The 13,384-nt window shown below is 36.8% G+C and overlaps 3 protein-coding genes across 3 annotated transcripts; all 3 read right to left on the bottom strand.

Annotated features, from left to right (window-relative positions):
* Positions 1-360: 360 nt before the first annotated feature.
* Positions 361-1,228, bottom strand: LOC132188760 (ethylene-responsive transcription factor ERF109). Its single transcript, XM_059603295.2, has one exon. It carries the CDS (start codon positions 1,150-1,152, stop codon positions 469-471), a length of 684 nt encoding a protein of 227 aa, XP_059459278.1. The 5' UTR covers positions 1,153-1,228; the 3' UTR covers positions 361-468.
* Positions 1,229-5,362: 4,134 nt separating this feature from the next.
* On the bottom strand, positions 5,363-9,096 carry LOC132187802 (pentatricopeptide repeat-containing protein At5g39350-like). The gene has a single exon (XM_059602240.2). It carries the CDS (start codon positions 9,070-9,072, stop codon positions 5,950-5,952), a length of 3,123 nt encoding a protein of 1,040 aa, XP_059458223.2. The 5' UTR covers positions 9,073-9,096; the 3' UTR covers positions 5,363-5,949.
* A 580-nt stretch (positions 9,097-9,676) lies between these two features.
* LOC132187240 (putative calcium-binding protein CML13) lies at positions 9,677-12,555 on the bottom strand. The gene is made up of 7 exons (XM_059601486.2): positions 12,448-12,555; positions 11,575-11,674; positions 11,450-11,486; positions 11,339-11,366; positions 10,694-10,846; positions 10,512-10,614; positions 9,677-10,003 (listed from the first exon to the last, which is right to left on the bottom strand). The coding sequence occupies exons 1-7, from the start codon at positions 12,448-12,450 to the stop codon at positions 9,939-9,941; spliced, it is 489 nt and encodes a 162-aa protein (XP_059457469.2). The 5' UTR covers positions 12,451-12,555; the 3' UTR covers positions 9,677-9,938.
* Positions 12,556-13,384: the final 829 nt, after the last annotated feature.

Genomic DNA, 13,384 nt, shown 5'->3' with positions numbered 1-13,384 from the left:
TTTAACCACTAAATATCTTATTAAGGTTTAATTTTTAGAATAAATTGTGATTTAATATCTCTCTAATTCCTTTGGTCTCTGCATTCCTAAAATTCCTAATTCTGTCCTTTGATCTCTGCAATCCTAAATTCCCAATAATGAATAACTGGAAAAAAAAAAAAAAAAAAAAAAAAAAAAACCAATTCCCATATTGAAATTATATATAAAAATATATAAATTTATTAATTTAAACTAACTAATGGAGCCAAATGGGATTCTAATTCTAATACTACCTTACTTTTTTTTTTCCTGTTTTTTTTTTTAACACAAGGATTAAAAAAAAGAATTCGAATTAGCGAATTCGAATTAGTCACTTCCGCTCTATGAAACATGGTCGAACTACCCATTTGGACTCCTTGGAGGCTGTAAATCCTATTCTCACGGCGCTAATATAATCGAAGTTGTTTTTTTTTTTTTTTTGTTGCATTCTCAAAGCAAATCCATGACCATCCCTCTAAGGTCGTCCTCCGTAAACATATCCCACAACTCCTCTTTCACACTCTCAGTCTCGCTCTTGTTATTAGTTCTCTTAGACTCATCCGCCGCTACATTTGGCATATCCTCGTCAGCTATCTCATGCTCCGCGCTCTGCTTTTTCTCTGCGTAGTCCGACGCCGGGAAGTTGAGCTTGGCCCTCGCACCACGGAACTCGATGGCGGCCTTGTCATAGGCCCTCGCTGCCAGCTCCGCCGTCTCGAATGTTCCCAGCCACACCCTCGCCGCCCGCCTTGGGTCCCTTATCTCCGCTGCCCACTTCCCCCACGGCCTCTGCCTCACTCCCCTGTGCTTCTTCTTCTTCGTCGTCGTCGTTTTGCTCTCGTTCTTCTTCTTCTTCTTCTTGTTTTCCCTAATGTGGGGGATGTGATTGCACCCCGGACAGCCGTTGATCCTGCATAATGGGCACGCGTCAGCATCCACACTCTTGGTCCCGCTGGCTGTGGTGGAATGGAATGATACTGAGGTGGCATTCTGGGTGACGGGTGGTAGTATTTGAAGGTGAAAGTCCTGGGTGAGACCATGATCAGTGCCGCCGGTGATCACGTGTTTGAGAGCTGACACCATGATGTAGTGCTCCACTTCCTGTGAGATACATCGTATCCTAGGATAGGACATATTTGCATTAGACGAATCCAGTTTGGGGATCCTCAAGGAATTTATGATTTTCCTGAGGGTCTTTTTGCAAAGCTAATCTGCTACGAAGGCCTGGTTCGCTGCCGAAGCGAGCGAAGGGAGCGATTTTATAGGAGGAGGGTCGCAGGTGCTGGAGTTGATGTGGCTGCCACTTGCCAGCTGGTGCGCCGTTCCCACACAGTCATTCTTATTTCGGTTTCTAGATGTTTCCTTCTTGGAAGGTAAAGGCTTGAGAGAAGTGGGGCCGAGTGATGACCAGCTTCTTGTGTTCTCTACCACGTGGGATACTGAGCTGATCGCTTACGTCTGGAGCAGACACGCGGCATTTAGACGGTTTGTAAGACATCATATGTGGGTTTTTTCGGTTGCCGTGGCTGCACGTGAGCTTTACAGCGCAGCATCCCCAACTGTTTGAAAGGGTTAGAAATAGAGAAATGCTATAATCTACTAAAAACTCTATATTTTGCTCATAAAAGTTCACTTGACAAGATGACACTTCATTTTTTTTTGCAGAGGAAAAAAAGGCAAAATAAAGAGAAGATGATCTTACCACATGAATTTTTATGGATAAAATATAAAGTTTTTATTAGATGTTAACATATTTCTATATAAAAAAAAACTATTCAAAGATAAATTAGATTTTTTTTTTTTTTTTCACACTAATAGGACAACTTGTATTTAAGGGGAAAAAAAGAAGAAAAGTAATTTCAGTTAGTTGCAAATCGTTTTTTAATATTTAAAAATTGACTGAACAAATAGGTCTCTTTCTTTAGTAATGTTATTTAATAAACTCCTATTTGATTGACATACAACTACAACGATGTGATAGTAAAAATTAATTTTTATATTAATAAGGGCTTATAAAAATAAAAAATTAATTAATAATAATCACCCCATCATCATAATTATATCACAATTGCATAAAAACCTATTAAATATCAATTTACTATATATCATTTCTCTTTCTGCATTTTGACATAATCCCTTGGAACTAATGATATTGCAAGATATGTCATTTAAAATAGAAAAAAAAATATAAAAAATATAAAAATATAAATAGAAAGAGAAAAAATATTTAAGGGGCGGGAGTCCACATGTCCTATGCAATCTTTTCTACTTGACTTATTTATCACATTTATTATATTTTTTATTAAATGTTTAAAAAAAAACGTGAAGAGTAAAATTATTATTATTATTTTTTACTTCGGTTTTTAGATGTTTCTGTTTGGGGGAGAGAAGTGCTTCGAAAGTGGGGCACGACGCCACGACCGTACGAGTGATGACCAGCATGGGGTTCACTACCACGTGGAATATGTAGCTGAACGCTTACGACTGGAGGAGACACGGCATCTGAAAGTTTTTTTTTGTTTTTTTAACCGTGGCTGCACTTGAGCTTTACAGCGCAACATACCCAACTAGCATAAGAGAGGGTCAAAAACCATTCAAAGGTAACGATATTTGGATGATGTCATAAATTAGAAATGTTTCACGCTGATAGGACAATTAGAAATATGACAACGTATGAAAGAGATCCTATTAATATTTATCGGGTCTCACATGAAAGAGGTCCAAGCAAGATCGTTCCACCTATAAGTATGGAGTCTCATATGTTGTAATATATGTGTTATAAACAAATTATTTTCTTCTTTTCTTTCTTCATAAGCCCTTTTATTCCTTGTTTGATATTTGCTAGTGGTTTCTTTGAGAAATAATTTTTGTGATCGTTTGGTCATTAAGGGCATTAAGTTTCTCCATACGTTTTGACCCTTAGTCATCAAATCTATTGATTTTCACTTTTATTGTTTCTAACCGTTGGCCATTAACAATTCCTTGAGTTTTAATTGTTCACCAGTTTCGACATTTGACATTAACAAGGTTTAAAGGTATTTGTCTTTTGTGGTTTTCAAGCATTTTTGACCGTTTGGTCATGAAGTCATTCAAGGCTTTGGATCCTAAAAGATTCTCTTTAAGAAGGAAAACGTGACCTTCATTTCTATATATTAAGCCAACCTTCTTGTCAATAAAACATACAAAAAAGAGCACTTGATATATATATATATATTACTTCTATATTTTCAATTATGGAATTGTTGTTCTACAAGAAAATATTTGAATTGTCCTATTACTCTTTGTTCTTGGAAGTACGTCCTTAATGAAAGTAGACGCTATAGTCTAATCCTGAGAAGTTGCGTGTCAAATAATCCGATCACATCGAGTTATATACTCCAGGAGGCACGAATCAACCTTCAAGAATAACGCATTTGCGTGATTCTATAACATATTGTGAGATCGTTCTATACTTTACTTTTCATCTCTTTTATTTTATTGTTAATTTTAGATTGTAATTATTTTATATCAATGATAATTTGTGTACCATCCAAATTATTTCCAACTATTTCCAACATCATATTGAGAATATATATATATATATATATATATATATATATATATATATATATATATATATATAGCATATTGTAAGATTGTTCTATACTCTACTTTTCATCTATTTTATTTTATTGTTAATTTCATATTGTAATTATTTTATATCAATGAGAATTTGTACACCATCCAAATTATTTCCAACATCATATTGAGAAAATATATATAAAAATAATAATAATAATAATAAAGTAGTTAATATTCTTAAGTAGACCCAACCTTATTAACTTAAGTTTTTTAATTAGTGAGATGTCTAAATATGTATATTAATGTACTATTAGTAAAAATTTTATAATCACTTTATCTCCCAACATTTATGTTTATTTGACATTTGTGTAAGGGAATTGTATGCTAGTAGAGTACAATTTTTCATTTCTAAAAAAAAAAAAAAAGTACAATTTTTCATTAATTCATCATATACATAAGTTAACTATAAGATTATAATGTGCTAATATATGAATAATATCCGAATACTTGATTTTTATTTCACATTTATCCTACTTTTTTTATATGGTATTGTCAACCAACCATTGTTAAAAAAAAAAAAAAGAAAAAAAAAAAAAGCCTAATTTGTAGTGCCACAGGAATAACATTGTGGTGTACTATAACATTATTATTATTTTTTTTTTTAAAAAAAAAACAGTTGCATATTATTTTGTTTTGAAATTTGTTTCCCTCCATCGCAGATTATTATTTAAGTTACATTGAATTGGAAAACAACCAATACCTAATTAAATTGGCTGCGGAATTAACATTTGAGGAGGAATGAGAGAATGTCAGACTTCGTACGTCAACGCCGCCACTCGACGAAATTGCCCATAACAGCTGTCAACAGCATATGAAATGACATGTTGTGTTGGCAGCTTGCTTTGCAATGGAATGCTCCCAAAACTTTTAGAGCAGTGACTCGGATGCAGGGTGGTTAGACCACTCGTCTACTAGACGAGTAAGGCACACGCTTAGGGGTACCGGATTAATAAGGCCTCGAAAAAAAAGATTTTGCCCAATTTTTTTTTTTTAATAATATATTTGTTTTTTTTTGTAATTTAAGGCCAATTTTTTTTAATCAGGCTTAATTTTTTTTTTTAATAAAAACTTAAGGCCTCTAATCATGATAAGTAAGTAATTTAAAAAATATCTTAATTTAATAAGGCCTCAATATAATAAGTCTATGGTAAAATAAGACCAATTAACCAAGAAAAACAAATATCTTTGTACTTAAAAAGAGCCTATCTACTTATGCATCCGAAATTATTTGATATTGAAAGATTATTTTAATCCTATCTAATCACCCACTTTCTTTCATTTCTTTTTCTTTCTCTCTTTTCTTTTCCACTGTCGACAGCGTCCTCTCTTATCTTCTTTTCTCTTTCTTTAGTTTCACTCAAAATAGAACGTGATGAAGAGAGAGAGAGAGAGAGAGAGAGAGAAGCATGTGTATCAACAAGGTAATGATTTTAAAAAAAATTGATTTTTTTTTTTTTGGTAATGTTTATTTCTATGCTTGATTTTTCTTGTGGGTTTTGTATGAGTTTTTGTCAATTTTTTTGGTGAGTTTTGTTTGAAATAGGTGTATCAAAGAGGTAAGGATTCATAAAATAAAAGAAAAAAAAAATTGATTTTTTTATTGTTGTATTTATTTTTGTAAAAATTAATAAAAATGACTCTAAATATAATAATATTATTTAATTAATATATAAATATTAAAAAAAAAAAGAGATAATTTAAAAGTTTCGTCTACAGCCCCAGAAAACATTGAGCTGGACCTGGTCGGATGCTGAGCTGACTGTATGTCCAACATGTCAAATCGCCAAGCCCGGCTCCCTCCAGTATGCGACCACCTAGTGTGAACGAAGAAACATATTCTTCTCTTTTCCTCAACTTCAGTCCATCGTAACTGTAGCAGCTTCTTTGTTGTTTTCATCATCCGATTTCTCCCAACAGAATTTCCCATTCCCTAGCTAAATTGAATCCCTCATTCCCTAGCTAAATTGAATTTCTACATCCAACTAGCTAAATTGAATCCCTCATTCCCCGATATTGACCTCTTCTAGCTTGGCAAAAACATGTCCACCATGTCACTTATACGAGTGTTTCCATTTGATGACTCAATCTGACAGGTAACCAGGAGTCAAAAGAATGTGTCTCCAGGTTTTTGGGCCCTGGACAAATCAGGAGATGATAAACACAGGCAAATCTGGTTCAATTTGCTTAATACCCTGTCCTTCTTGGTTCTCTGGCCAGATAGTCAACTTCATTGATTTTCCCTTGAAAATGCACAATATCACTTGGCGATGTTGTCCATGAATCAATTTAATTTGTTCCGTCCACAATGCTTCAAGACAATGCCTCCTCTTGAAGTTCATTTTCCACAAGAAGACTGAATCCAGGTATTTTTCTCAACTGTCTTCGTTCCATATCAGCCCTCAGTTTATCAGCATCTGTCCACCTTCCAGCTGCAGCATAGATATTGTAAAGCATTACATATGATCTAGAATTTTCTGGGTCTATTTCAAAGAGCATCTCACCAATTCTCTCTCCGAGTTCAACATTGCCATGGATTCTGCAACCACCCAACAAGGACTGAAGCATACTTACAGAAGGTTTACAAGCCAGTCCCTTAACAATGTCATAAGCCTCATTCAAGTGACCTATTCTCCCGAGAAGGTCAACCACGCAAGCATAGTGCTCCATTTTTGGCGATATTCCTAGTTCTACCATAGAGTTGAACACCGCGCGTCCTTTCTCAACTAAGCCAGAATGGCTGCAAGCTGATAAAACATTCAAATAAATAACATCACCAGGTCTCATCCCTGAAACTTCCATCTGAGACAAAAGGTCAAGGGCAGCTTCAGCATCCCCATGCAACCCATACCCGTTGATCATCACACTGAAAGATATAGCATCCTTTTCAACCAACCCGTCAAACAGTTTCTTTGCATTTAAAATGTGTCCACCTCTTGCATACAAATCTATTAGGGCATTACAGATGGCCATGTCTTTGTCAAAGCCCTTGCGTATCAGGTAACTCAGTACAGAGTGGGTGAGATTTATGCTATTTAACTGAACACACGACGAAATTAAACTCAGGACTGTGATTTTGTCAGGCTGCAGTCCCAGTTGAAGCAAATCACAGAAGAAAGCGACTGCCTTTTTGGCATTTTTTGATTGGACGTGCACAGACATAATAGCATTCCACAGAGAAATATCCCCCCTATTTCCCATTTGAAACAGCAATAGACATGAATTTAAAATTTCAATTCTGGCATACATGAATATAAGAGATGAAACAAGAGGGGTTTCTTTTGCAACTCCTGTTCTCACTGCAAAAGCATGTATAGACTTACCCTGCAACTGGTTGCAGCATAGAGGCAATATATTTAGCAAGGTTACAGAATTTGGCCTCTGACCCTCTTTTACCATTCGACTAAATAAGATCAAAGCCTCATGCTGTAAGTTGTAACATCGTCGAAAGCCAGTTATTAGAGCATTCCAAGAGACAACACTTCTTTGAGGCATGGTTTCAAAGAGTGACCTCCCAGTTTCAAGATCTCCACAGTAACAATACATGCTAATAAGTGCATTGACTAAAGAAACGTCGGAGTCAAAACCAGTTTTCATAGCAAAACCATGTAAAGCCCTTCCTTGCACTAGATTTTTGCTCTCGCAGAAAATGGGGAGAATACTAATCAGGGTAACCAAATCCAACTCCGTGCCCTCTTTCTGCATCCGGTGAAAAAGGACAGCCGCCTTTTCCCCATCACCATTGCTTACACACCCAGATATCAAAGCATTCCATGATACAGCATTTCTTCCAGCCATTGAATTAAACAACTGAAAGGAAGAGGAGAGCTGATGACAATCAGAGTAAAAGGCCAAGAGTGCATTTGTCACATTAAGGTTTGAGTCAATACCCTTTCTAACACTAACTGCATGGGCAGACTGGCCTAGCAAAACAGCCTCTAGCTTGGAGCAGGCAGAAAGGATATTCACAATGGAGACTGCATCAGGATTGCATCCTGCAAACTGCATTTCACGAAATGTGACCAAACTTGCATCCCATTGGCCATTATACACATGTCCAGAAACCATTGAATTCCATAAGAGGAGGTTTTTTTGGGGCATCTGGTAAAAAAGAAAGATAGCTGAATTGACATCTCCAAGCTTAGAATACATTGATACAAGGGAAGTTAACACGGGAAGCTGATCTTCTGACCCATGCTTTATAACACATGCATGAAGGGATTCACCAACACAAAGGCTATTGGCATTCTCACATGATGGAATAAGGGACACAAAAGTGACCAAATTAGGCTGCAACCCAGCACGGATCATTTGCTGGAACACCTTAAAGGCTTCAAAAGTGTTTTGCCTCTGTGTATATGCAGAGATCATAGCGTTCCAAACGGTAACATTCTTTTCAAGTAACGAATCAAACAAACTCCTCGCACTAGATAAATTGACATCACCAGCATACATTGAAATTAAAGCAGGAACCAAAAAATCATTTGAAAAATATCCAGACTTGGCAGCGAAGCCATGAAGACATTTTCCAATATCCAAACATCCCAAACGAGCGCAGACAGGAATTATGCTGGCAAAAGTGCTCACATTGGGCTTCAAACCCATCATAAGAATCTGCCTGAAAACCTCAAAGGCGTCCTCATCAAGCCCATTTGAAGAATAACCCGCAATCAACGCATTCCAACAAACTATGTCTGGATGTGGAATTCTATCAATCAGCGTACGTGCGGTTCCCACGCAACCAGATTTCGCATAGAAATCAACCAAAGTCGTCTGTACAACCAAATTTTTCTCAAAACCAGTTCTCAAAACAACACAATGAACCTCCTTTCCGATTCGCAGTGCATTTAGAGCCGAACACGCCTTGATCACAAAAGGAAACGTGAAATCATCAGACGGCAAACCCGAAGCCCGACAACTCAGATAGAGAAACATGACATCTTCGTATAGTCCACAATTGCAAAGGCACCTGACCATCAAATTCTGCAACACCACGCTGGGCTTTTTGATTCGTCGGAATGCAGAGACAGCTACATCTGGAGCACCCAGATAAAAACAAGACCAAACGAATTCTCCTATGGAAGACTCGTCTTCAATCAGACCCTTCACTATTAGAAGTGACATCAGAGGCTCCACTTGTTTGATGCTTCGGCAAAGCCTTGCCAGACGCAGAAACTCAGCTCTTCTGGGATTGCTTGAACTAAGCAACGGAGGCGTGTTCATGGATTGTCTAGCTCCCAGAGGAGAGAATTTTGGGGGACATGGAAGCGTAGCAAAGAATCTGAAAGAAGGTGGCATTGGACTTGGACGAGAAAGAGCACAAAGAAAACGCCTTGGAATTATTGGACTCAAAACCATGTTGACCGTTGCTGGCATATTTCTTTTTCGGGGTTTCCCTCCATTTACAGTCCGTACCAGCTGAAAAAACCTGAGCATCCGTTCGTTTTACAGTTATGCGTTTTCAGGCTGTTGCATTATTTTTCTATTTTTCTATTTTATTTTTTATAGCAAGATAACCATCGTATCAGATGAAAGAGGGAAAGAGTATACGAGTCCGTCTGCTAAGTGCCAAACGTATTCTAAAGCTAAGTAGGAGGGGGTGGGACCAACAAATACAACAAAATAATCATCATAATTTACGAAATTAAAACTAAAATAAAAATGGGAAATGGATCCAAACCAATCCGGTTCCATCATTTCTTAATCAAAGGGCCGCTTGGGTAGTGATATACTGCATCAACAGTGATGCACGCCGAATTTTAATTTTTTTTAAAAAAAATTAAAATAATAAAATTTTACGTCAAGCATGCAGTATATCACTACCTGCCTCATTAGTGGAAGGGCCCGTGCCCGGTGAAAATGATAGCGGCAGATGACTTTTAAAGAGAGATGGTAGTGATCGAAGAGTGGAAGGCCTTCTCCCAAGTGTAACACCATTCTCCATGTTCAGACACATAACACCATTCTCCATGTTCAGAAACTCGAAAGAGGGGTGGGGGGAGGGGGAAGGGAAGGGAAGAATGATTTCACACGACAAATCTTCCACCTCGAAATCAAATAATTTTTATTGTCACATTAAGAAATACGCGCTTAACATTATCTTGGACTACCTCCATATGACCAATATAAGTTACATAATGTACTTGAAATATATAAGTCTGGATGTACCCATAACATATCTAATAAGCCACTCTTTTTTTCTTCTTTTCTTCGGGGATAACTAGAGTACAGAAACAGCATAGTCCAGAAATAAACCTTCTGCACAGGATCAAACTCTCAACAAGCTTGATACTCAAGAGTTTCTAATACCCATATGCAGTTCTCGTCATAATCCTGATAAACTCGTCAGCATCAACTTCTCCATCACCTGTACATATTTCAAAAGCCAATCACATCCAAATTCATCATTTACTCACAATGCACGAAAAACAAAAATAATTACCAATGATAATCTACTTACAAAAAAAAAATAACTAACAGAAATTTGATGTTATATCTTCCAATCCATGAACATATATATATATTTTTTTTAAAAAAAAAATCAAACCGTGATGCAGTCACTATTGATGATCAAACCGTGATGCAGTCCAATGTTGTGCGGTTTTTTGTGTGTGTGGGAGGGGAGCACCTTTCATTTCTTGGAGAGCAATTTCGCTTAGGCTATATAGAAGGGTGATTTTACTTTCCAAATATAAAACCAGTAAAATTTAACCAGTGGCAACTCTGGAAAAAGATGATCCTATTGCTCATTAAAATCCATGTAATCAAGTTTCACAAACAATAGATAAGGATCATAATATATATATATATATATATATATAAACAAAATGCTAAAGAATAAAAGCTGCATCCAATATATGAGTATGCAAACTTACGATCACGGTCAGCTTCCTCAACCATCTCTAGAATATCCTTGTCAGCGAAGTTCTCACCCAGCTCCTTTGTTATACGCTTAATGTCTGCGACAGATATCTTTCCCTAAATGCAAATGGGAAAAAAGACCTCAGTTATTGACAAGAAGAAACATAGATGATATCTGAGAGAACAAAATTTTTACATTTTTATCATGGTCAATAATGTGGAATGCTTTCATGAGCTCCTCCTTAGTGTCCCTTTCTCCAATTTTGGCTGTCATCATGTACACAAATTCATCAAAATCAATTGCACCGCTGCCATCCTTGTCGACATCCGCAATCATGTTATTGATTTGCTGGAATTACACAGTATATTTTAGCCATTTAGTCAAGAATCTAAAAAATCTAACTTTGAGATAAAGAGAAAAAACTACATGGCTCATAATATAATTCAAGAACCTCTCATGAAACATGGACAGATTCTCCTAGAAATACCAAGAAAGTAGAACCACATACATTACATCAGTCACTCAGATATCACTCTAAAGAAGAAGTCTACCATATGCCCAAGCTTTAACCAAGCAGATTTACAGATGCAACCAAATCTGTAAAATAAGAGCAAATAGCACTACATACAAGCACTACAGAAGAGAGAGAGAGAGAGAGTGAGTGTGTGTGTGTATGTGTCACCCTTCCTAATTAATTGGCTGTTTCTTTTTTCCCCTTCCGAAACTGCCACAGAGAACTAAGCACTTTGTACTCTTCAAAAACCCATGTGAACAGACTCATGCAGGGACATGCACGCATGTGCCTGGTAAAGAAGGGAGCATACTGGGTAGAGAAATTACCTCTTCTGTCATCTCGAAACCCAGGGCCCTGTAAAGAGAAGAACATGGTTGTAATTCTCTTATGACCAATCAACTTAAAAGTTCTTAGTACATTTGACATGAATTGCATACCTCATGGCGACATTCAGCTCCTTGGCATCAATAGTGCCTAAACAAGAAGGCAAAAAAAAAAATTATCAGAACATATATAAGATAACCATACCAAAGACAAATATGATAGCAACAGATTGCAATACCTGAGCCATCAGTGTCAAATAACTCAAATGCTTCCTTAATCTCTTGCCTCTTTTGCTGAGTTAACCCATGATGACGTGCTCTCTGTTTTTCTTTCCTATCCTGATGAGTTGGTTTCATATTTGAGAAACAACAATGTCATTTACCAAGAATAGCTCTCTATAAACGATCAATAAAAAGGTAAATGACTTCATGAGCACTTGACACACACACGCATGATCCAAGCGACACTGGATTTTTAACCTGTCTCAACATTCATCTCCCATCTTCACGCAATCCTCCACAACCAACAAATATTATCAAATTAAACCACGTAGAATACAGTCACGAACCATTAGACTAGGCTTGAGAGCCCCCCCTCAAAAACTGCGTTACTTGTCAAACTTTCCCATATTAGCAAAAGAAACTAAAGCAACAATACACTAGTCCACTAAGATGTCCCACGCCTAATTCAATGTTCCCAGAATGATCATTTAAGTAAAGTTTCCCAAATTTTATTACATATATAATGACCTTTAAAAGTTTCATACGAAAGATTGTGTGAAATTTAACTACGCTAACTTCTCTCTTCCGATTGGTGCTTAACTTTATGAAAAACCAATTGATAAATTATATCACAATTCAATTTTTTTTAACCATATGAGCCTATTTCCATAACATTTTCCTAGCTTTGGGTACACATTTTGTTCCCATTTGAAGCAAATCCGCTACTAAAACATCAATCTATCAAGTAATTACCAATAATTCAACGATTAGACACCAAAATGCCCAACAAATTAGGCATTAAATTCGGAGATATTAAACTCCAAACCACGAAAAAACTGACACATAAAAGATTCAATCAATTTGGGAATCGAATCGTAGGGAGAACGTACCATAGCTTCGCTCGATGAGTTTGCAAACGCGTTAAGGTTGTTGAAGAAAGTCCTCCGAGAGAAACCTGGCTGGGATCGAAGTGTCTCGGCACGATCTTTTACTTTGAAGCTTTTGTATTAGGAAAGAGTTTCTAGACTTGGTCCATGGGTCACTGCGGCCCGGCCCTAGACTATGGTCGGGTTGTAAATTTTGGACTCTTAAGGTGGCCTGAATTGGGCCTGAGACATGATCCAAGGCCCATACCTTATTAGATTGGAACAAAGTTTACCAGACGTGCTTCAATTTTCATAATACAGTTCAGCAAGAACAAACAAAGGCACTGATATTCTTTTTAGGTGAGAGAGAGGGAGAAGAGGTGCAAACGATAGAGAGAGGGAGGTGCAGAATCGAATATGAGAGAGAGAAAGAAGCGCAGGAGATAGAGATAGGAATTAGGGTTAGGTTTTCTTTTTACATTCATGTGGAGTGGGTCAGATACCCGCATAAACAAAAATTTCATAACCGCAATTCGACTTGCCCTATATGGATTGGCAAAAATTCAACCCGATTTTTCAGTTTTAACCCTAAAATCCTGTCTATATGGGTAAGCGGGGCGGGTAGTGTGGGTTTTGCCCACCCCTAATTATATTGCGTGGCTAGACAAAATTCCTCTTTAGAACAAATTTTTATCCTTTTGAGGAATTGATTTTTTCAGCCTGTTAAAAATAAATAAGACACGAGGTTATTAGGGTCTTTTCATAAAAATAGCATTTGAAACAAACAATAAGAGGTCCATGAATAAATTGCTTTGAGTCTCATCATATTCAAATGGACCCCCTAACTCAAAAGTTTATATAAATTGAAAGTATTCAAGTAAATAAAAGACATCAACTACACTTCAAAAGTACATGCATCAACTTTGTTTAATAACACCTTTTTCTTCTCACTTTTCAAAAC

Source organism: Corylus avellana, chromosome 6 (genome assembly GCF_965113065.1).
Source record: "Corylus avellana chromosome 6, dhCorAvel1.hap1.2, whole genome shotgun sequence".
NCBI classification, from domain to species: domain Eukaryota; kingdom Viridiplantae; phylum Streptophyta; class Magnoliopsida; order Fagales; family Betulaceae; genus Corylus; species Corylus avellana.
Note: the sequence above shows the minus strand (reverse complement) of the source record. Positions and strands in the feature narration are given on the sequence as shown.